At 41.2% G+C, this 16,232-nt stretch overlaps 1 protein-coding gene across 11 annotated transcripts in view; it reads right to left on the bottom strand.

Moving 5' to 3' along the window:
* The window catches only part of LOC311054406 (ankyrin repeat and SAM domain-containing protein 1A), a 191,247-nt gene that overhangs the window by 85,794 nt on the left and 89,221 nt on the right, over positions 1–16,232 (bottom strand). For 9 of the 11 annotated variants that reach the window (XM_084070356.1, XM_084070350.1, XM_084070353.1 and 6 more), the window contains 3 exons: positions 15,533–15,689; positions 12,160–12,203; positions 10,999–11,119 (listed from right to left, as the gene is read on the bottom strand). In XM_084070356.1, coding sequence (XP_083926482.1) covers positions 10,999–11,119; positions 12,160–12,203; positions 15,533–15,689 — 322 coding nt within the window. The remainder of the gene's footprint in view (positions 1–10,998; positions 11,120–12,159; positions 12,204–15,532; positions 15,690–16,232) is intronic. The other 2 variants (XM_084070354.1, XM_084070355.1) reach the window with 2 other exon arrangements.

The raw sequence follows: 16,232 nt of genomic DNA, 5'->3' as shown, positions 1-16,232 counted from the left end.
TTCTTTTCATATTAACACAGTTCGAATGTTGAAGGTTTGTATTCTATCAGAAAGCCGTTTTATAGTCATTAAATGGTTACAATTAGATTATGCACATGCCTCTGTTTGTAAGAGTTTCTGTGGGTTGAACATTCATGTCCAGCATTTGCATAGAGGTTTCGATTGGCCTGGCTAGGCATTGTTCTCCAGTTTCACGCACCAGAGTACCGCCCATAAGTAGCAGCGTTTCATTAATGTTGCTACAGTATCCTTTTTTATTCATTCATCTTTACAGAAATCCAAAATAGCCGACCTACAAGCTCACAAGGCGTAGTGTTGTGAGCTTGTAGATCTGCTATTTTCATGAAACCTGTTTTATGTATGTCGGACTTTGGCATTGAGTTTGGTAGTTTTGATGCTATCTCGGAATGGTTTGCATCATTTTAATCACAAGGCCCGTACCTTTAAAATGGTATATAGATTGACTATGTAGATGACACACACACTAGTGTAGACGTGTTTGTTTGTCTGAAAAAATGCAAAGAAAGGCTTGTTTCGCCGCTGCGGCCGTGTGTTTCCACAGCACCACCCACACGTCACCAACTAGTGTTGGTATGTATGCTTATTATAAGCGACCTCGTTTTCTGTAAAGTTGCTTGAAAATATTGGTAGCTGCTTTTTATTTGTTGTGAGCCGCTCGACGTTCGTTTGTATGGAAGTATTCCACTGAAGATGTGGACAAGCTACTAGCTAGGCTTGATAGCCTCGTTAGCTCGTAACTGCAACCTGGTAAAATGCCTTTAATTGAACAACACGGAAGATACGGGTGCTTAGACCCACCCGAAGTGAATTGTAACATCCGTGGCCATGAGGTAAGCACTTTATATTTGAAATCTGAACGTTTATGTAGATGCACTGGGTTGTAAATGGAGAGTGCAAACACCAGGTTGGAGTTAAACCAGGACGCCCGTGACGACAAGCTAACAATGCTAAGCTACTAGCCTCGCTACTTGCAATATACAATATGCAACATGCATAATAAGCCATAGAAACAGAATAGACTGGACTTGAGAGAAAGAAGCCCATGCAATTAACAAATGACCATTGTGAACAGCTGAGCAGAGTGCAGAAGGATTGTGGATATCATAATGCATCTCTCTAATTATGTTGCTTATTATAATGCAGATTTTCAAGATTCCAAAAATGTTGTTATCATGAGAAAAGTTTGCCAATTCTAATTCTAGGTTCATGCATTGTATCACCATAGCGACACTATGTGGTTAGTCGGCTTCATTCATTCATTAGCCTTCGGACCCATAGACCACCACTCTACCCATTAACCCATTACAGGGTCCCCACACATTTTTAGCAATGAATTTCCAAAACTTTTCCAAAACTTTTCCAGAATATTTAGCCCAATTTCCAGGCCTATAAAACAATCATTCAGCGCAATAATGTGTCTCTTACTCCTATGTACAATGCCCAAAGATAGGCAGTGTAGCAAAAATAAAGCATAGAATATAAAATAGTACAATTTCATTCAACATTTCGTGCAAAATACATTTGCGATTCAAAAACATGTATTTGAATGAGATTTCATCGCCCGCTCGCTTCGCGTCACGTCGCATCGCTGGCAGTGCGGATGGGGTGTTACACAGCCCGTTCGGCGAAAAACTACTTATGTTACATATTTCGTGTAATGTTGTACATGTTTATGAAAATGTTTTGTACTAAAAAAAATCAATAGCCAAAAACAATGCATAGCCAAATATCTTTCCAGGACCCTTGATAAATTCCAGGACCTTTGATCAATTCCAAACCTTTTCCAGTACTGGATTTTTTTTATTTTTTATTTCAAAATATTTCCAGGAATTTCATGACCGTGGGGACCCTGCCATTAATACCTGGAACGCATCTGTGTCACGTTAGATTTCTTTGGCTATTCAAAAATAGCAGATATACAAGCTCATAGCTCGGCACTCGTGAACTTGTAGATCTGCTATTTTTAAAAAATCTTGAATTTCTTAATTTTTTTCAAAAAACTGTATTTTGAAAAGATTTTTAAGAATCGCCTCAGGTCTTAATGGGTTAAGCCAGTGGCTCTCAACCAGTGGTCCGTGGTCCTTGGGGGGGGGGGGGGGGGGGGGTACCAGATCCACAAGCTATGAGCTTGTAGATCTGCTATTTAAACATTTTTAACTCAAATCTTTGCTTCTGGGTGTCCCTGATACAAAACATTTTCAGATGGAGGTCCGCGGCCAAATGTACATCAATTTAGGGGCCCTTGGCATGAAAAGGTTGAAAACCACTGCATTAAGCTATAGCCACCCTGTTTATGTCTGTTTATGTCTGTTGATGAGCATAAAGTCTTTCATGAACCAAGCCCCTGCTACTCAAGATCAGTGGTTTCCAAACTTTTTTAGCTTGAGATCCAACAAAGAACATTTTAATGTAGAGACCCAATGCATGCTTGGCCCCATAATAACAATAGTATTAAAAATAATAATAGTAATAGTAATAGTAATAGTAATAGTAATCCTACTATAATTCTAGTAACCTCTGTCTGTCTGTAGTGGTAGGTGTCTGTAGTGGTAGGTGAAGCTACCCGGTTCTCCTCAGTGGCTGGACCAATTGCTCTGATTTTGCACACAGCCATTGACCATTACCATCTGAACTTAACTGTGAAGCCCGTTTTTCAATTTCATCAAATCTCAGCTTCTTATTAGCGTTTAAGTGTCAAACAATGTCGCCTCCCGGGTTGCCAGATCATGTGCGCATATCCCCCCACGGATACGTCGACCGGGTATGGTCTAGTAGTAATAACAATAACAATAATAACAATAATAATTCTCGGATTACAAGTTTAAAGAAAACACAAACAATATAAAATAAACTAACAAAATGTGTGGAATCAGGGTCGACGTGGAGAAGCTGCGGACAGGACAGTATTGTTGTGTGCCTATAGTGGTAGATATCATACCCACAATGCACTGCACCAACAGACAGAGGCGAGCGGACCCTACTGTACCTAAATTTAGCCTGCAGTGTGCGTGTGCGTGATGATGTCTTGTGTTGCTTCACACCGAAGAGTCTGTAAACTAACAGGGACCCCCCAGAAGCAAAGATTTGAGTTACAAATGTTCGCTTTAAATACATATTCAAAGATGTGCACGCATTTTCACGATTTTTCAAAAAATAGCAGATCTACAAGCTCGTAGCGCGGCACCCGTAGCTATTTTTGAATAGCCCAAAGTGTAAAATAATGCTCTTTAGCTCAAATCTAAAAAAAATGACACAGTTCCAGGTCTTAATGGGTTAATTGTCATACACATATTCTTTAGCATAGAACATGTTTGCCTTTTAGGGTTCGTAATAAAAAAATTGCAACGGGCAGATGTGAGATATGACTTCAACATTAAAAGTCCGGAATTCAAAGTTTACTTGAGTAAAAAGTTCCTCAAAATTGTACTTAAGTACATTACTTGAGTAAATGTACTTCCATAACAGCCTACAGTACAAAACATTTGACTGTGCAGCAAACAGTGAAGGAACCTGCTAATGTTTTAGACAGCATGCTTTGCTAGCTGGGGGGGTGACGTCACTATTAGCGAGGCGCCGGGGAGAGACATGTGTGTTTAATCTGAGCCCCGTGAGCTGAAGGTTTTACCACTGATGTCATGTTCATTTCACACACACAGTGTGTTCTATGACACAACACAGAATAACACATGCACTCTGCACTGCACTGCACAGTATGCCGTTTGCAGGAAACGCTTCTTCTCTCACAACGCAACAATTTAACCCATTAAGACCGGGAATGCATCTGTGTTAAAGGAGGAGTTCACCCAAAAAATGACTTATTTTCTATCAATTGCACACCCTATGAAGCCTTGTTTTTGTCGCATTCCTAAGCTAATAATTTGATTCCCGTCTCCTACCGGCTAATGTATCGGGTAGGAGACACAAAGTAGATTATTTGTGTCTCCTACCGGAAATACACACGATCATCAAATTATTGTCTTAGGAATGCCACAAAAACTAAAATAAATCCATGAAATCAAGGCTTCATGGGGTGTGTAATTGATAGAAACTCCTCCTTTAACTGTTAACCACTTTAACCATTATTTTATACTTTGGGCTATTCAAAAATAGCAGATCTACAAGCTCATAGCGCGGCACCGAGTGCCACGCTACAAGCTTGTAGATCTGCTATTTATTTTTGAAAAAATGGTGAAAGTTTGTGCAAATCTTTGAATATATATATATATATATATATTTTTTTTTTTAAATCAAATCTTTGCTTCTGGGGGATTCTACTAATGTCCTCTAAATCCTAACAATTATGAATAAATAAAAAAGTATGTTACTATAATACAGAGATGCTCGTAGGCCTGCGTCCTGCGTCGCTGACGCACCATATTGCGAAAGGACGCATTCATGACAACTCTAGTGCGTCCATGGGACGCAGCTCCGATTAGCTCCGATAATATATAATATTTGTCAGCTGTGATCTACATGGACTCTCTCGGTTAGGCACCGTTGGTGGAGAAGTATAACTCTCCGGTTAGACACCGTTGTACTGGAGAAGTATAACTCGGTTAAACGGCGTTGTGTGGCAGAAGCAGCAGCACAGCCCCTCGCTGTTGGTCTACGCTACACACACAGAGAGAGAGAGAGAGAGACGGCATGAGGACCTGCTCTTAAACGTGTTAAAACGTCTTGGATAGACCACTGTCTGGAATAATAACTGATCATCATACATACAGGTCTACTACTAATCTTTGTTGCTGTTGTCATCTTAAATTGACCAGCCAAAGTAAAATCCCCGATTTTAGAGTGTTCTCCCACTTGCTTGGAGATCAGAGTGAGTGGTGGATTAACGCATGTTGCCAATCAGCTGTGTAACATTAGCAGGTTAACGATGGCTCGTTGATCCTATGCATTTGACCCTGATTTGACCACAAAGGCAAACAAAAGCACTAATTAATGGCAGCTGTAAGTAACCGGTTGTCTATCGTCTGTGTCTTGTGTATGTTTAATAGGCAACTGGATGTTTTCTGTAGCTTAGAGATATCATAACAATTAATTCCCTGAAGAGGGTAGACCCTCTCCCTCATGCTAAACTTAAAGTGACTTATAAGGTTCCACTTCTCCTCAAAAAGACAACTTTATTTTCCTTTCTCAATGACAAGCCTAATAGTATTATTGCATGTTGACTATGTGCAATAACTGCAAGCCAATGTTCATAGGCATTGTCAGTATTTGTCTTCATTATTTCTTGAATTCCTATTTCTTTATTTGCCAATACTTCCACTGTAAGCCAGTGTTTTCAGTCTACACAATAAATAGTAAAAATAAATTCTACATTCATAAATAATACAAAATAAAATAATAATAATGATTAAAAGGTTCTATGATTAAATGTATTCTATTGGTCAAAGGTATGTTAAATCCACCTGTTGCCCACTACTAGTATTTCTTACCATAAGGTGTGCTAATACTACAGAATCATATACATTTGAAAAAATATATTTATGATTTTTTAATATATGTATATATATCGGTATCGGTCTTGAAAAGCAGGAACGGGTCGCACTGATCTAGATCTGCTATTTTCACAATATGTATCTGTGGAACTGAATCAAACTAAATTAAGTGCCTCAACTCCTAATTCCTCAGGGTGGGGGGTCCCCAGTTAAAATATGATTATTTTGGGGGGTCGCTGCCTGAAAAGGTTGAGATCCACTGCATCAGGATATAATGTACACAGTCACACACGCATAGAAGATATGGAGATTGGAGATCAAAGAAAACGATAGGGGGGGGACGTGTAATTGGGGACCCATAAAATGTCCCTGGGACCCATCTAAAAGACCACCCTTGCATCCCAGGACCCATTACATTGAAAACCTAGCAACATCACTGATAATATCAGTGGTTCTCACACTTTTGCATGGCAAGGACCACCCACGATGATATGTATTTGGCCACGGACCCCCATCTAAAAAAAAAACATGTTTTTAGTGATTACGCTAGAGGGCGCTCCTCTTCAACCTATGAATGATCCCCTTGACTGCGAGAGAACGATAAAACCGGGAATGACGTCATCCTCAAAAAAGACACTCCGTTCACTCCAATGTTATGAGATTTAGAAAAACACATCTCGCTCGGAAAACAAGCCCAAGCCAAAAACGCTGGCAAGGATGAAGAATTAAATAACTAGTAATCGAGTGCCAGAATTATTTCTGTCTATTTCTGGCCATTTCTGTTTTTTTTTTAAGTAAAAAAAAAAGCTTAGTAAGCGAGATAGAGCCTTTTTCAGTTATAAGTTAAACAAGGAGTAGATGGAGCTGCAAATCTTCAGATGATGATAGCTTGAGTTCTGAACGTATTTTTTTTTTTTAACTATTTTTTTCAAAAACATGTGAAACGCGTGAATGGCACTCAATGAGTTAATACCTGGCAGTGAATGTGTCAAGCACTAAAATTAAATAAAAAATGTAATAAATAAATAGCGAAAATGGGCAATCTACAAGCTCGTAACGCATCGCATCAAGAAGCAATGTGAGCTTGTACATCGGCTGTTTTTCCGCTATTTTAGAAAAAAAAAAATTGAAAATGAATTATACTATCGTCACACAATACGATATTAGCGTCACAATGTTAGGTAGCCGTGTTCGATCAAAAACATATTCGATTCTGTCCATGTCGAGACCTGGCAGCAACCCAGCGGTTTTACAGCTGGTGCCGGGGCGGGGAATCGAACCAACGACTGCCCTACATCAAGACCAACCTGCCTCCCTGACTTCTAACAGTGTATGATATGAAGAAAAAGAAAAAGGAAAACTGCTGGGAAATGTCGTAAATCATGACAAGGAAACAACAAATCTGTTCACATAAAGCAAGCATTTCTGCAGAGAACAGCAAATGCATTTTTTTTGTGACAGATGACCAACGTGGTGCTGACCATGCATGTGCACTCAGCACCCAAGGGTGCTTATCTCAGTGCAGCTAGGTTTATGTTCACCTCCTTTTTTTCTTTTTTTCTTTTATCCCACTGTTTTTGTAACCCATTTTTTCACCCAGTGCCAATTGCCTAAACTGTAATCCTGGGCGCTACTCTCCCTCCACCAGCCTGGGGAGAGCCCTTCAATGCATGAGGAGTGAGCAGGCCGCTTCTTATCACCTGACAGGGGGGAGTTTCCCCGGTAGGACGTAGCGCGTGGAAGGAACACCTTATTCTAACCAGTTCCTTTCCCCTCCATCAGGCGCCCCGGCTGACCAAGGGGAGGCAGTATAAAGACCACGATTACTGCACGTGTTTTGTGAGGATACCTACTCTAGGAGACACGGGGAGAACATGCAAACTCCACACAGAAAGGCCCTTTCACCAACCCCACCTAGGGTATGGGCACTGATGACACGGAGGAGAAGACACTCCCCCAGCGCCCACAGCATCCCCGGCGGGAATCGAACGCAGGACCTTCTAGGTGGGAGGCGACAGCACTACCAACTGCACCAGTGGTTTTCACCAGTGTTGCCATGTCTGCTTATTATAAGCGACGTTGGGCTCGTATTTCTGTAAAGCTGCTCGTAAATATTTGTAGTTTGTGGTTTGCAAACATGTTCATGTCAAGGACCCCCGCAAATTGCATGTCATTGTCTGCGGACTGAAAACATTTTGTGCCAGGGATCCGTGTACCAGATTTGTGTTTTGTGTTTTCATAGACCTGGTTGCTTATTTCTCTCCCAAAATCTGGCAACGCTGGTTTTCACACTTTTGGTGCCAACAGCAAACACAACGGGCACGTCAAAATATCAACGCACCTGTACCAGTGTAGCCAGACTGTGCTCTCAAACAATTTCATGTCAAGAACCCTCAAATTAATATGAATTTGGCCACGGACCACCCATCTGAAAATATGTTGTGCCAGTGACCCCATACAAGATATGTGTTGTAAAATGTTTGTAAAAAATCCTGTTTTTAATATTTTTTTCAAGAAGCCCAAACTTCTTCGAAATCATCCGTGTCATTTTAGATTTTAGAGTATGTATCAAAAAAAAAAAAAAATCGTGAGCATTTGTGCAAATCTTAGAAGACATTTGTAGAATCGGCCTCAGGTCTTAATGGGTAAAAAAAAAAAAGCAAAAGTTAAAATACAAGCAAAAGGATCACACACTGCTGGCACATCCAGCAGCACGAAAACAACCCCCGTTCCAAAATTGTTTCTAAGCAAATGACTTTCTCTGCGTCTCCTTGCCAAGGAACGTCAGTCAGTCAGCCTTCACTGAAGCATGCTAATCCGTGTGCCAAGGAATGCCAGTCACTCTGGCCCCGTGGCAGAGAAGCTGATCCATGCCAGGCCAACCTCACTCTGAACAAACCCAAACGCAGACCTCAGCCTGCAGCCTACCTCCCTCTGAAAATGTTTATGTGGTTTTACCAATAGAGAGACATATATGAATAAAAGTCACATCTTAGTCATCTGAAATGTTTTAGATGAAGTCTAGTTCAAGGACGCAGAGGGCATTTTAGATTTTTTTTTAGAATTTTGTTACTTTTTTGGGTGTTTTTATTACATTAACCCATTGAGACCTGAAGCCGATTCTACATGTCTCCTAAATCCCAACAGTTTTCTGAAAAACATATGTTTCTATATCAGTGGTGCTCAATCTTTTTCATGTCAAGGACCCCCAAAATTATATGTATTTGGCCGCGGACCCCCATCAAAATATTTTGTTCCAGGGACCCCCCAGAAGCAAAGATTTGAGTTAAAAATGTTCGCTTTTAAAAAAAAAATATATATATAAGATTTGCACACATTTTCACACATTTTCAAAAATAGCAGATCTACAAGCTCGTAGCGCGGCACTCGGTGCCGCAATACAAGCTTGTATATCTGCTATTTTTGAATAGCCCAAAGTGTAAAATAATGCTTTGTAGCTCAAATCTAAAAATTAGACAGTTCCAGGTCTCAATGGGTTAATTCGGTACACAAAATGTAGTCCATGATGAAGTGTAGATGGTAGATTTTGGGATGAAGAAACTGAGTATGGAACTGAGTATGTCTAACCCCCCCCCCCCCCCCCCCCCCCCCCCCCCCCCCTCTGCGTCCCTGGTCTAGTTTTAGTTGACTAAAATATCATAATTCCGCAATTATAGCCACCAAAATATGGAGTGCCCTACCACCTAGCCAGCCGTCAAAAAGTGTGACTCCTCCTTCAAAACCACCACACGAGAGCACCTGTCTGCAATTTACAACACGTCTTCTAGCTTGTCAAATTAAATGACCACCCACATTTTTTTTCAGGGCTTTTTGTGTTATCCTTTTAGCATCATTGTATAACTGTACCCAGTGGTGGAAAAAGTACTGCCATTTTTTACTTAAGTAAAAGTATCAATGCCTCAATGTAAAAGTCCTCTGTTACAAGTAAAAGGCCTGTGTTCAAAATGTTACTTGAGTAAAAGTACAAAAGTATTGGCATCAAAATATACTTAAAGTACAAAAAGTAGAAGTACTCGAATGTTTGAAAATAGCTATTGAAGCTATTTTCAAATAGCCTAGGTAAAAAATAGAGCTAAAGTGGTTAATGTGTGTTTTATAATGTAATCATTTATATCTGCAAAGTAACTAGTAACTAATAGAGATGCGAGGTTTAGCCACGGTTTACCGCAGTTAACCGCAGTTTGGGTGGATTTGGGTCAATCAAATATAATAATGAATTAATATTGGATAAACCGCGGGTGAAAAAATGTGGGAATTACATTAATATATCAATCTATAGGCCTATTATAGCTTTTAAAAAGCACGAAATCTCGCCGTGCGTGCGTTTGTACTATTTTAATATTACGTAATTTTACATCAGGCACAAATTAGCCGCCTACTGCACGTTGGCAAGGGGTCTTTGTACTGGCTGTAGCCAGTGATGCCAGATTCTGCGAGAGAAATAAGCAGCAAGGTCTATGAAAACAAGCCCAAAACAAGCGCCAAATTACCCCAAAAGTTGCTTATAAAACGCAGACATGGCAACAAAAGTTAAAAGCGAAAGTAAATGAAGCTTCAAGCTCCGTCTTGTTGTTACCATAGATATGGATTGTATACAGTCACTACATCGCGACAGACAGTGGCGAGTAACATTGTTTGTAAGAAAACTAATGTCACAAAAATAATAATGATTTGATGCGGTCGGTGCGGATCTAGAAAAAGGATGGATAATTAACCGCGGTCGGATGGCGGGTGGATAATGAACATGTATATGCGGATTCGGTTGACGATAAACCCTATCCGCGCATCTCTAGTAACTAGAGTTTTCAAATAATTGTAGTGGAGTAAAAGTACAATATTTGCCTGTGAGATGTAGTGGAGTAGAAGTTAAAGTATAGACAATTAGAAATACTTCAGTAAAGTAAAAAATACCTCATAATTGTACTTAAGTACAGTACTTGAGTAAATGTACTTAGTTACTTTACTGACACCACTGACTGTACCTCTGTACTTTTTGTGAAACTGTTAATAAAGTATTCAATCAATCAATCAATGCCCCGCCTTTAAGTGCCTTAAAGGGGCTACACCATGAATTAAAAAAATAAATATTATATATAAATATTGCCCCCTAATACGTTTTAAACAGGTTGTAAGCCTAAAAAACATCCAGATATTTTTTCTCACAATCTGACTGTCTGTCATTCCAAGCTTTTTCAGCTGCAATACCAAAACGTCCTATTGGGCAGGGGGGAGCTACTGAGCAATTCTGTCTGGCCATCATCAATGCAAAATCAGGGCAAGTGACATCACTTGCCCTGCCATTCTGAAATGGCCTGTTCAGACACGCCCATTCAGGAAATCCATGAAATGAGCATGAATGACTGAATGTTAAAAAAAAAAATTAAAAAAAATTGGGTACAAGAGACACTGGGGAGCCCAAAAAATACTAAAAACCTAAAAAAAAAATGAAATTCATGGTGTAGCCCCTTTAAAGTGCTGACATGAAGACAGTATAAATAAAGCCGCAACTGACCTCCAGGGGGTCGGGGGGGTCCTCCTAGGCGCGCGGCGGCCGGGGGGGGTCCTCCGGGCGGCTGCAGGGTGTCCTTCGTCTTGCCCGCTGGTCTGAGGTCGTTGGGTTTGCAGCGCTGCTGCTATGCAAACGTTAGAGAGAGCAAACATTCACAAGCTGTCAATCACAGAGCACAAACCCCCTCCTGACGGACTGACAGCCAATCACATTAGAGACTCTCTGCCCGAGTCCGCTCTAACTCAGCCCCATTAGTCAAGCTGTGTGATTATCTAATATATACGGTGGGTTCTGAACCTTTGGGGCCGGGGCCCCAACTAGTGGGCCGCCAGGGGTATTGCAAGCGGGCGGCCCCCGAATAATTGGCACAACACTATTGATAACTAGAAAGTACTGTTCCTGAAGAAACAGTGTGGGATCGCTAAGAATGTTGAGCTGGTATTGAGTATTGATAGTGTTAGTAGTGTTATAGTAGGGTCATAAAACAATGACATCGGTGTTATGACGTCACTAGAATGGCATTACCATTCACTAGAATGGCATTATGCATTATGATGTCACTAAATGGCACTTCTCCATTGAAATGACCCAAAAAACGGGGGGAATAATAATAATAATAATAATAATAATAAATAGTGAAGATAACATTAGTGTGATCGCTAAAGCGATCCCACAATAATAATAATAATTAGTTAATTAATAAAATGTTAAAATGTTTTGTGCCAGGTACCACCAGAAGAGAAAATGCGTGTTTAAAAAATGCAAAATGTTCAAAAAAAAAAAATCAAGATTTTGCAAAATGTTCAAAAATGTTTCAAGATTTTTCTAAGATGTACATCTAGAAAAATCTACAAAATCTACAAGCTCGCAGCGCGGAACATCTGCTATTTTTGAATAGCCAATTTAGAAATGGATTGAGTGGTTAAAATGATTGTGATTGTCAATCACAGAGCACAAACCCCCTCCTGACGGACTGACAGCCAATCACATTAGAGACTCTCTGCCCGAGTCCGCTCTAACTCAGCCCCATTAGTCAAGCTGTGTGATTATCTAATATATACGGTGGGTTCTGAACCCCCCCCCCCCCCCCCCTCCGCCGACCCAAGGACCCCTGGGGGTCCCTGGCCTTGAACCCCACTTCTGAGAACTTGAATCCATGCATACCTGAGGTAGGACGCTGTTGGAAGACTGGACTGTGGAGTTCTCATCTAGGGAGAGACAAAACACACAGGGACAGATTTAATGACGGTTTATTTTATGAGCCGTACCGTCCCAATAGGCTCTATTCACAGCAGCCATATTATGAAGACATTCGCAGGTGTTACCAATGATACTAATGAAGGCTCTGTTCCATTCTGGTCAAACAGAGTCAGGGTGCTGATATTGTGCACGTTGGCTCACTGGAAACACTCTGCTACACCAGTGGGTCTACAGTTGGGGTCCAGGGACCCTCATGGGCTTCCAAATGGCCCCCTTACAGGTGTGTAACTCTGAGAGTACAAATGGAACCAAATGGACCCGTAAGGGTCCATTTGGTTCCATCTGTACACTCTCAGAGTTATGGGGGTCGTGGAAACCACTGTGCTAGACTAAATGGAACAGAGCCTTCATTAGTATCATTGGTAACACCTGTGAAAGAAGTGATAATATGGCTGCTGTGCATAGAGCCTATTCAGGAGCAAAAGATTCCACGCAAACGGCCGATCGACAAGCTCACAGCGCAACACATTGTGAGCTCGTAGATCACCTATTTGTCGCCGAAGAGATTTGACGGTGTAGAGGTAAAAGGGAAAAAAAAGGAGCGGACCAAGTATGGAGCCCTGGGGGAGACCACGGTCAAACTAAATATACCGCTGTTGTCGGGCAGAAATGTATTATCTCCAGTTTTTTTTTTCATCATACAAGAGTGTCGCACAAAATTTGTGAAAATAGCAGATCTACAAGCACACAACGCCTCGCGATTGTGGATCGGCTATTTTCACTGTTTAATTATGATTTTTTAATTATAAAAAAGGACCAGTTTTGGACATGACAAAGACGAATAGTTCACCCCCAAAATGACGTATTTTCGATCGATTAGTCACCCCATGCAGACTTGAATTCATGGCTATTTTTTGTTTTTTGTTGAATTCCTAAACCAATAATTTGATGACGGGCAGCGGTTCCGGTAAGAGACACAAAGAGTCTCCTTTAAATCTCCTACAGGAACTATTATTGGCTTAGGAATGCGACAAAAACAAAAAAATATATCTCCATGGGGTGCTAATCGATAGGAAAAAAAAGGTTTTTGGGGTGAACTATCCCTTTAAGTGGTTAATGACCACATTTTCCCTCTAAATGGGTCAATGAATCACTGTGTCATCAGACAGTGTTATGATGGTCAGGACAGACATTATGCTAAGCTAATGGGAGCGTTATAAATCATACATGATGATATGTCAGACTTTAGATTAATACTCGTGTCCTTTTGTCATGTTCATCATTAAACATTAATGATCGGCCCAAGCCAACGAAGAACAAAGCCAGTTAAAGCCACCCTCTGTTATCTTTTATGTCCTCTCCCGACGGAGAGAGGCAACTATACATATATCACACGGGATTCGAACCGGGTGGTAAAAAACACCCACACTCACAGCCACAATACTAGAGTTGGAGCACCGCTGATATAGCAACATACGGTTAGGATTTAGAAAACATTTTCAGATACCGTAGGCAGTGGTGGAAAAAGTAATCAAATATTTTACTTAAGTAAAAGTATCAATGCTGCAATGTAGAAGTACTCTGTTACAAGTAAACGTCCGGAATTCAAAATTGACTTGAGTAAAAGTACCAAAGTATTGGTCTCAAAATGTACTTAAAGTACCAAAAAAATACCCAAAAAGTACTAAAATGTTTGAAAATAGCAGATCATATAGCTCACAACGCGTCGCGATGCGACGCGTTGTGAGCTTGTAGATCAAATAGCCTAGGTATGAAATAAGGCTAAAGTGGTTCATGTATGTTTTATAATGTAATATATTTATGTCTGCAAAGTAACTAGTAACTAAGGTTTTCAAATAATTGTAGTGGAGTAAAAGTACAATATTTGCCTCTGAGATGTAGTGGAGTAGAAGTAAAAGTATAGACAATTGGAAATACTCCAGTAAAGTAAAAGTACCGTACTTGAGTAAATGCACTTACAGTAGTTACTTTAACACCACTGACAGTATGTATTTGGCCGCCAAAACATTGCAAATCTACAAGCTCAATCTGAGCTTGTAGAACTGCTATTTTTGAATGGCCAAATACATCTTAAAATGACACAGATGTGGATTGAATGGGTCAACGTTCTGGATTGAGTCGCTTTAAGGCCTTGGACGTCTCTATTTTTAACGCTCATCCTCCGTAGCGTCTATAAAAGCGGGAGGAACGCTTACATCAGTGATTAAACCCCCAACCCTTCAGCCAGGCATCATTTCTAACAGCTTAACATCAACAGTCAGGGATCTAATGGTCTGCTAATTTAATCCCCTCTAATCCAATAGCACGCGGTGTCATTCAACCACCACGGTTAAGGACCCAATAGCATACAGTGTCATCTAGTTAAAGGGATAGTTCACCCCCAAACTGACTTTTTTCCTATCTATTAGTCACCCCATGGAGAATTCATGGATATGTTTTAGTTTTTGTCGCATTCCTAAGCCAATAATGTGATGACCGGCAGCGGTTCCGGTAGGAGACACAAAGAGTCTCCTTTGTGTCTCCTACCGGAACCGCTGCCTACCGGCCCGCTGGTCATCAAATTATTGGCTTAGGAATGCGACAAAAAACAAAAACGATCATTTTGTGGGTGAACTATCCCTTTACCCCCTGTCTACATACAGCTCGAGACACTCAGGACCAGAACATCCTATTAGAGCACTGGCTCTCTCAGGGAACTTTGAGGGGGTTCCAGGGGGTCCCCAGCTTAATTAATGATATGTTTGCTCTGTAACTCTCAAGAGTTGAACACTCGTTAACTCATTCACTGCCACGGGCGATTTAGAGTTCTTTTTTTAAGGGGGTGTTTCCACTAGATGGCGCTCTTCACTATCACATGAGTGACCGTGTCGTCCCCAAGATGCACACAGAACCAAGAGATCACATGATCCAAAAGATTTACAGCTCCATTCACTTCCTGGTTAACGTCTTTGGGAAATCGCCCGTATCTCTCCTCCTGTGTTTTACTATGTATTTTTTGGTGAGACATGCTATTTTCAACGGCCTATATGGGTTAAGCATATTTGAACCCATTGAGACCTGGAACGCATCCGTGTCACTTTAGATTTCTTTGGCTATTCAAAAATAGCAGATCTACAAGCTCATAGCGCGGCAAAGTGCCGCGCTATGAGCTTGTAGATCTGCTATTTTTGAAAAATCTTGGAAACATTTTTTTTTCAAAAAAATGATTTAGAAAACATTTTTAAGAATCGCCTCAGGTCTTAAAGGGTTTTAATATAAGGATGCAGTCCATTCCCTAGCAGTGAGCTGAGGTAAAGTGTTGCGCGTCACACGGTACCTTTGTGGTTCTTGGACTCGTGGCCGGACGATGACGATGACGAAGGTACTTTGGTCTGGGTGTGGGCCGAGAGCAGCAACTCATACGTGTGATCTTCTTCCTCCTCTTCCTCACCGGGCTCCCCTCGCTCGTCAATGCTGCAGTTAGTATACACAGCCTGGAGAGGAGAGGGGAGGAGAGGAGAGGAGAGGACAGGAGAGGAGAGGAGAGGAGAGGAGAGGAGAGGAGAGGAGAGGAGAGGGGAGAGGAGAGGAGAGGAGAGGAGAGGAGAGAGGAAGAAGGGAGTAGAAAGAGGAAAAGAGGTTGAATGAGTCATCTTGGCTGAATGTCGCAGCACCACTGCACCCTCTAATGGTAGGATCTGGTAGGTGCGTCAGGTGTATACTTAAGCTGAATTCCATTCCCCAAAGCTCGGTCACTCGCTCACTCTCCTCGCTTCCTCCACTCGCGCCTAAGCCCCGCCCCTGCGAGGAGCCGAGGATTATTTGCGAGGACGAGTGGTCGAGCGGTTGCCCTCAAAGGATCGGACTGCACTCAGCAGCGTCATTTCAAAGCGTCGGCAAATTCCGCGATCACTTATGACATCTCACACAGCTGGACCAGAGCCGTGGATGAAAATATACATGCATAGAATAATATGCAGGTATAGAATTATACAGAATATAAGAATAGACAATTCCTCAATGGGGATGGCCACATC

This window comes from Gymnoscopelus microlampas (assembly GCF_963454915.1).
Source record: "Gymnoscopelus microlampas genome assembly, chromosome: 10".
NCBI classification, from domain to species: Eukaryota; Metazoa; Chordata; class Actinopteri; order Myctophiformes; family Myctophidae; genus Gymnoscopelus; species Gymnoscopelus microlampas.
This window is presented reverse-complemented; position numbering and strand designations above follow the sequence as displayed.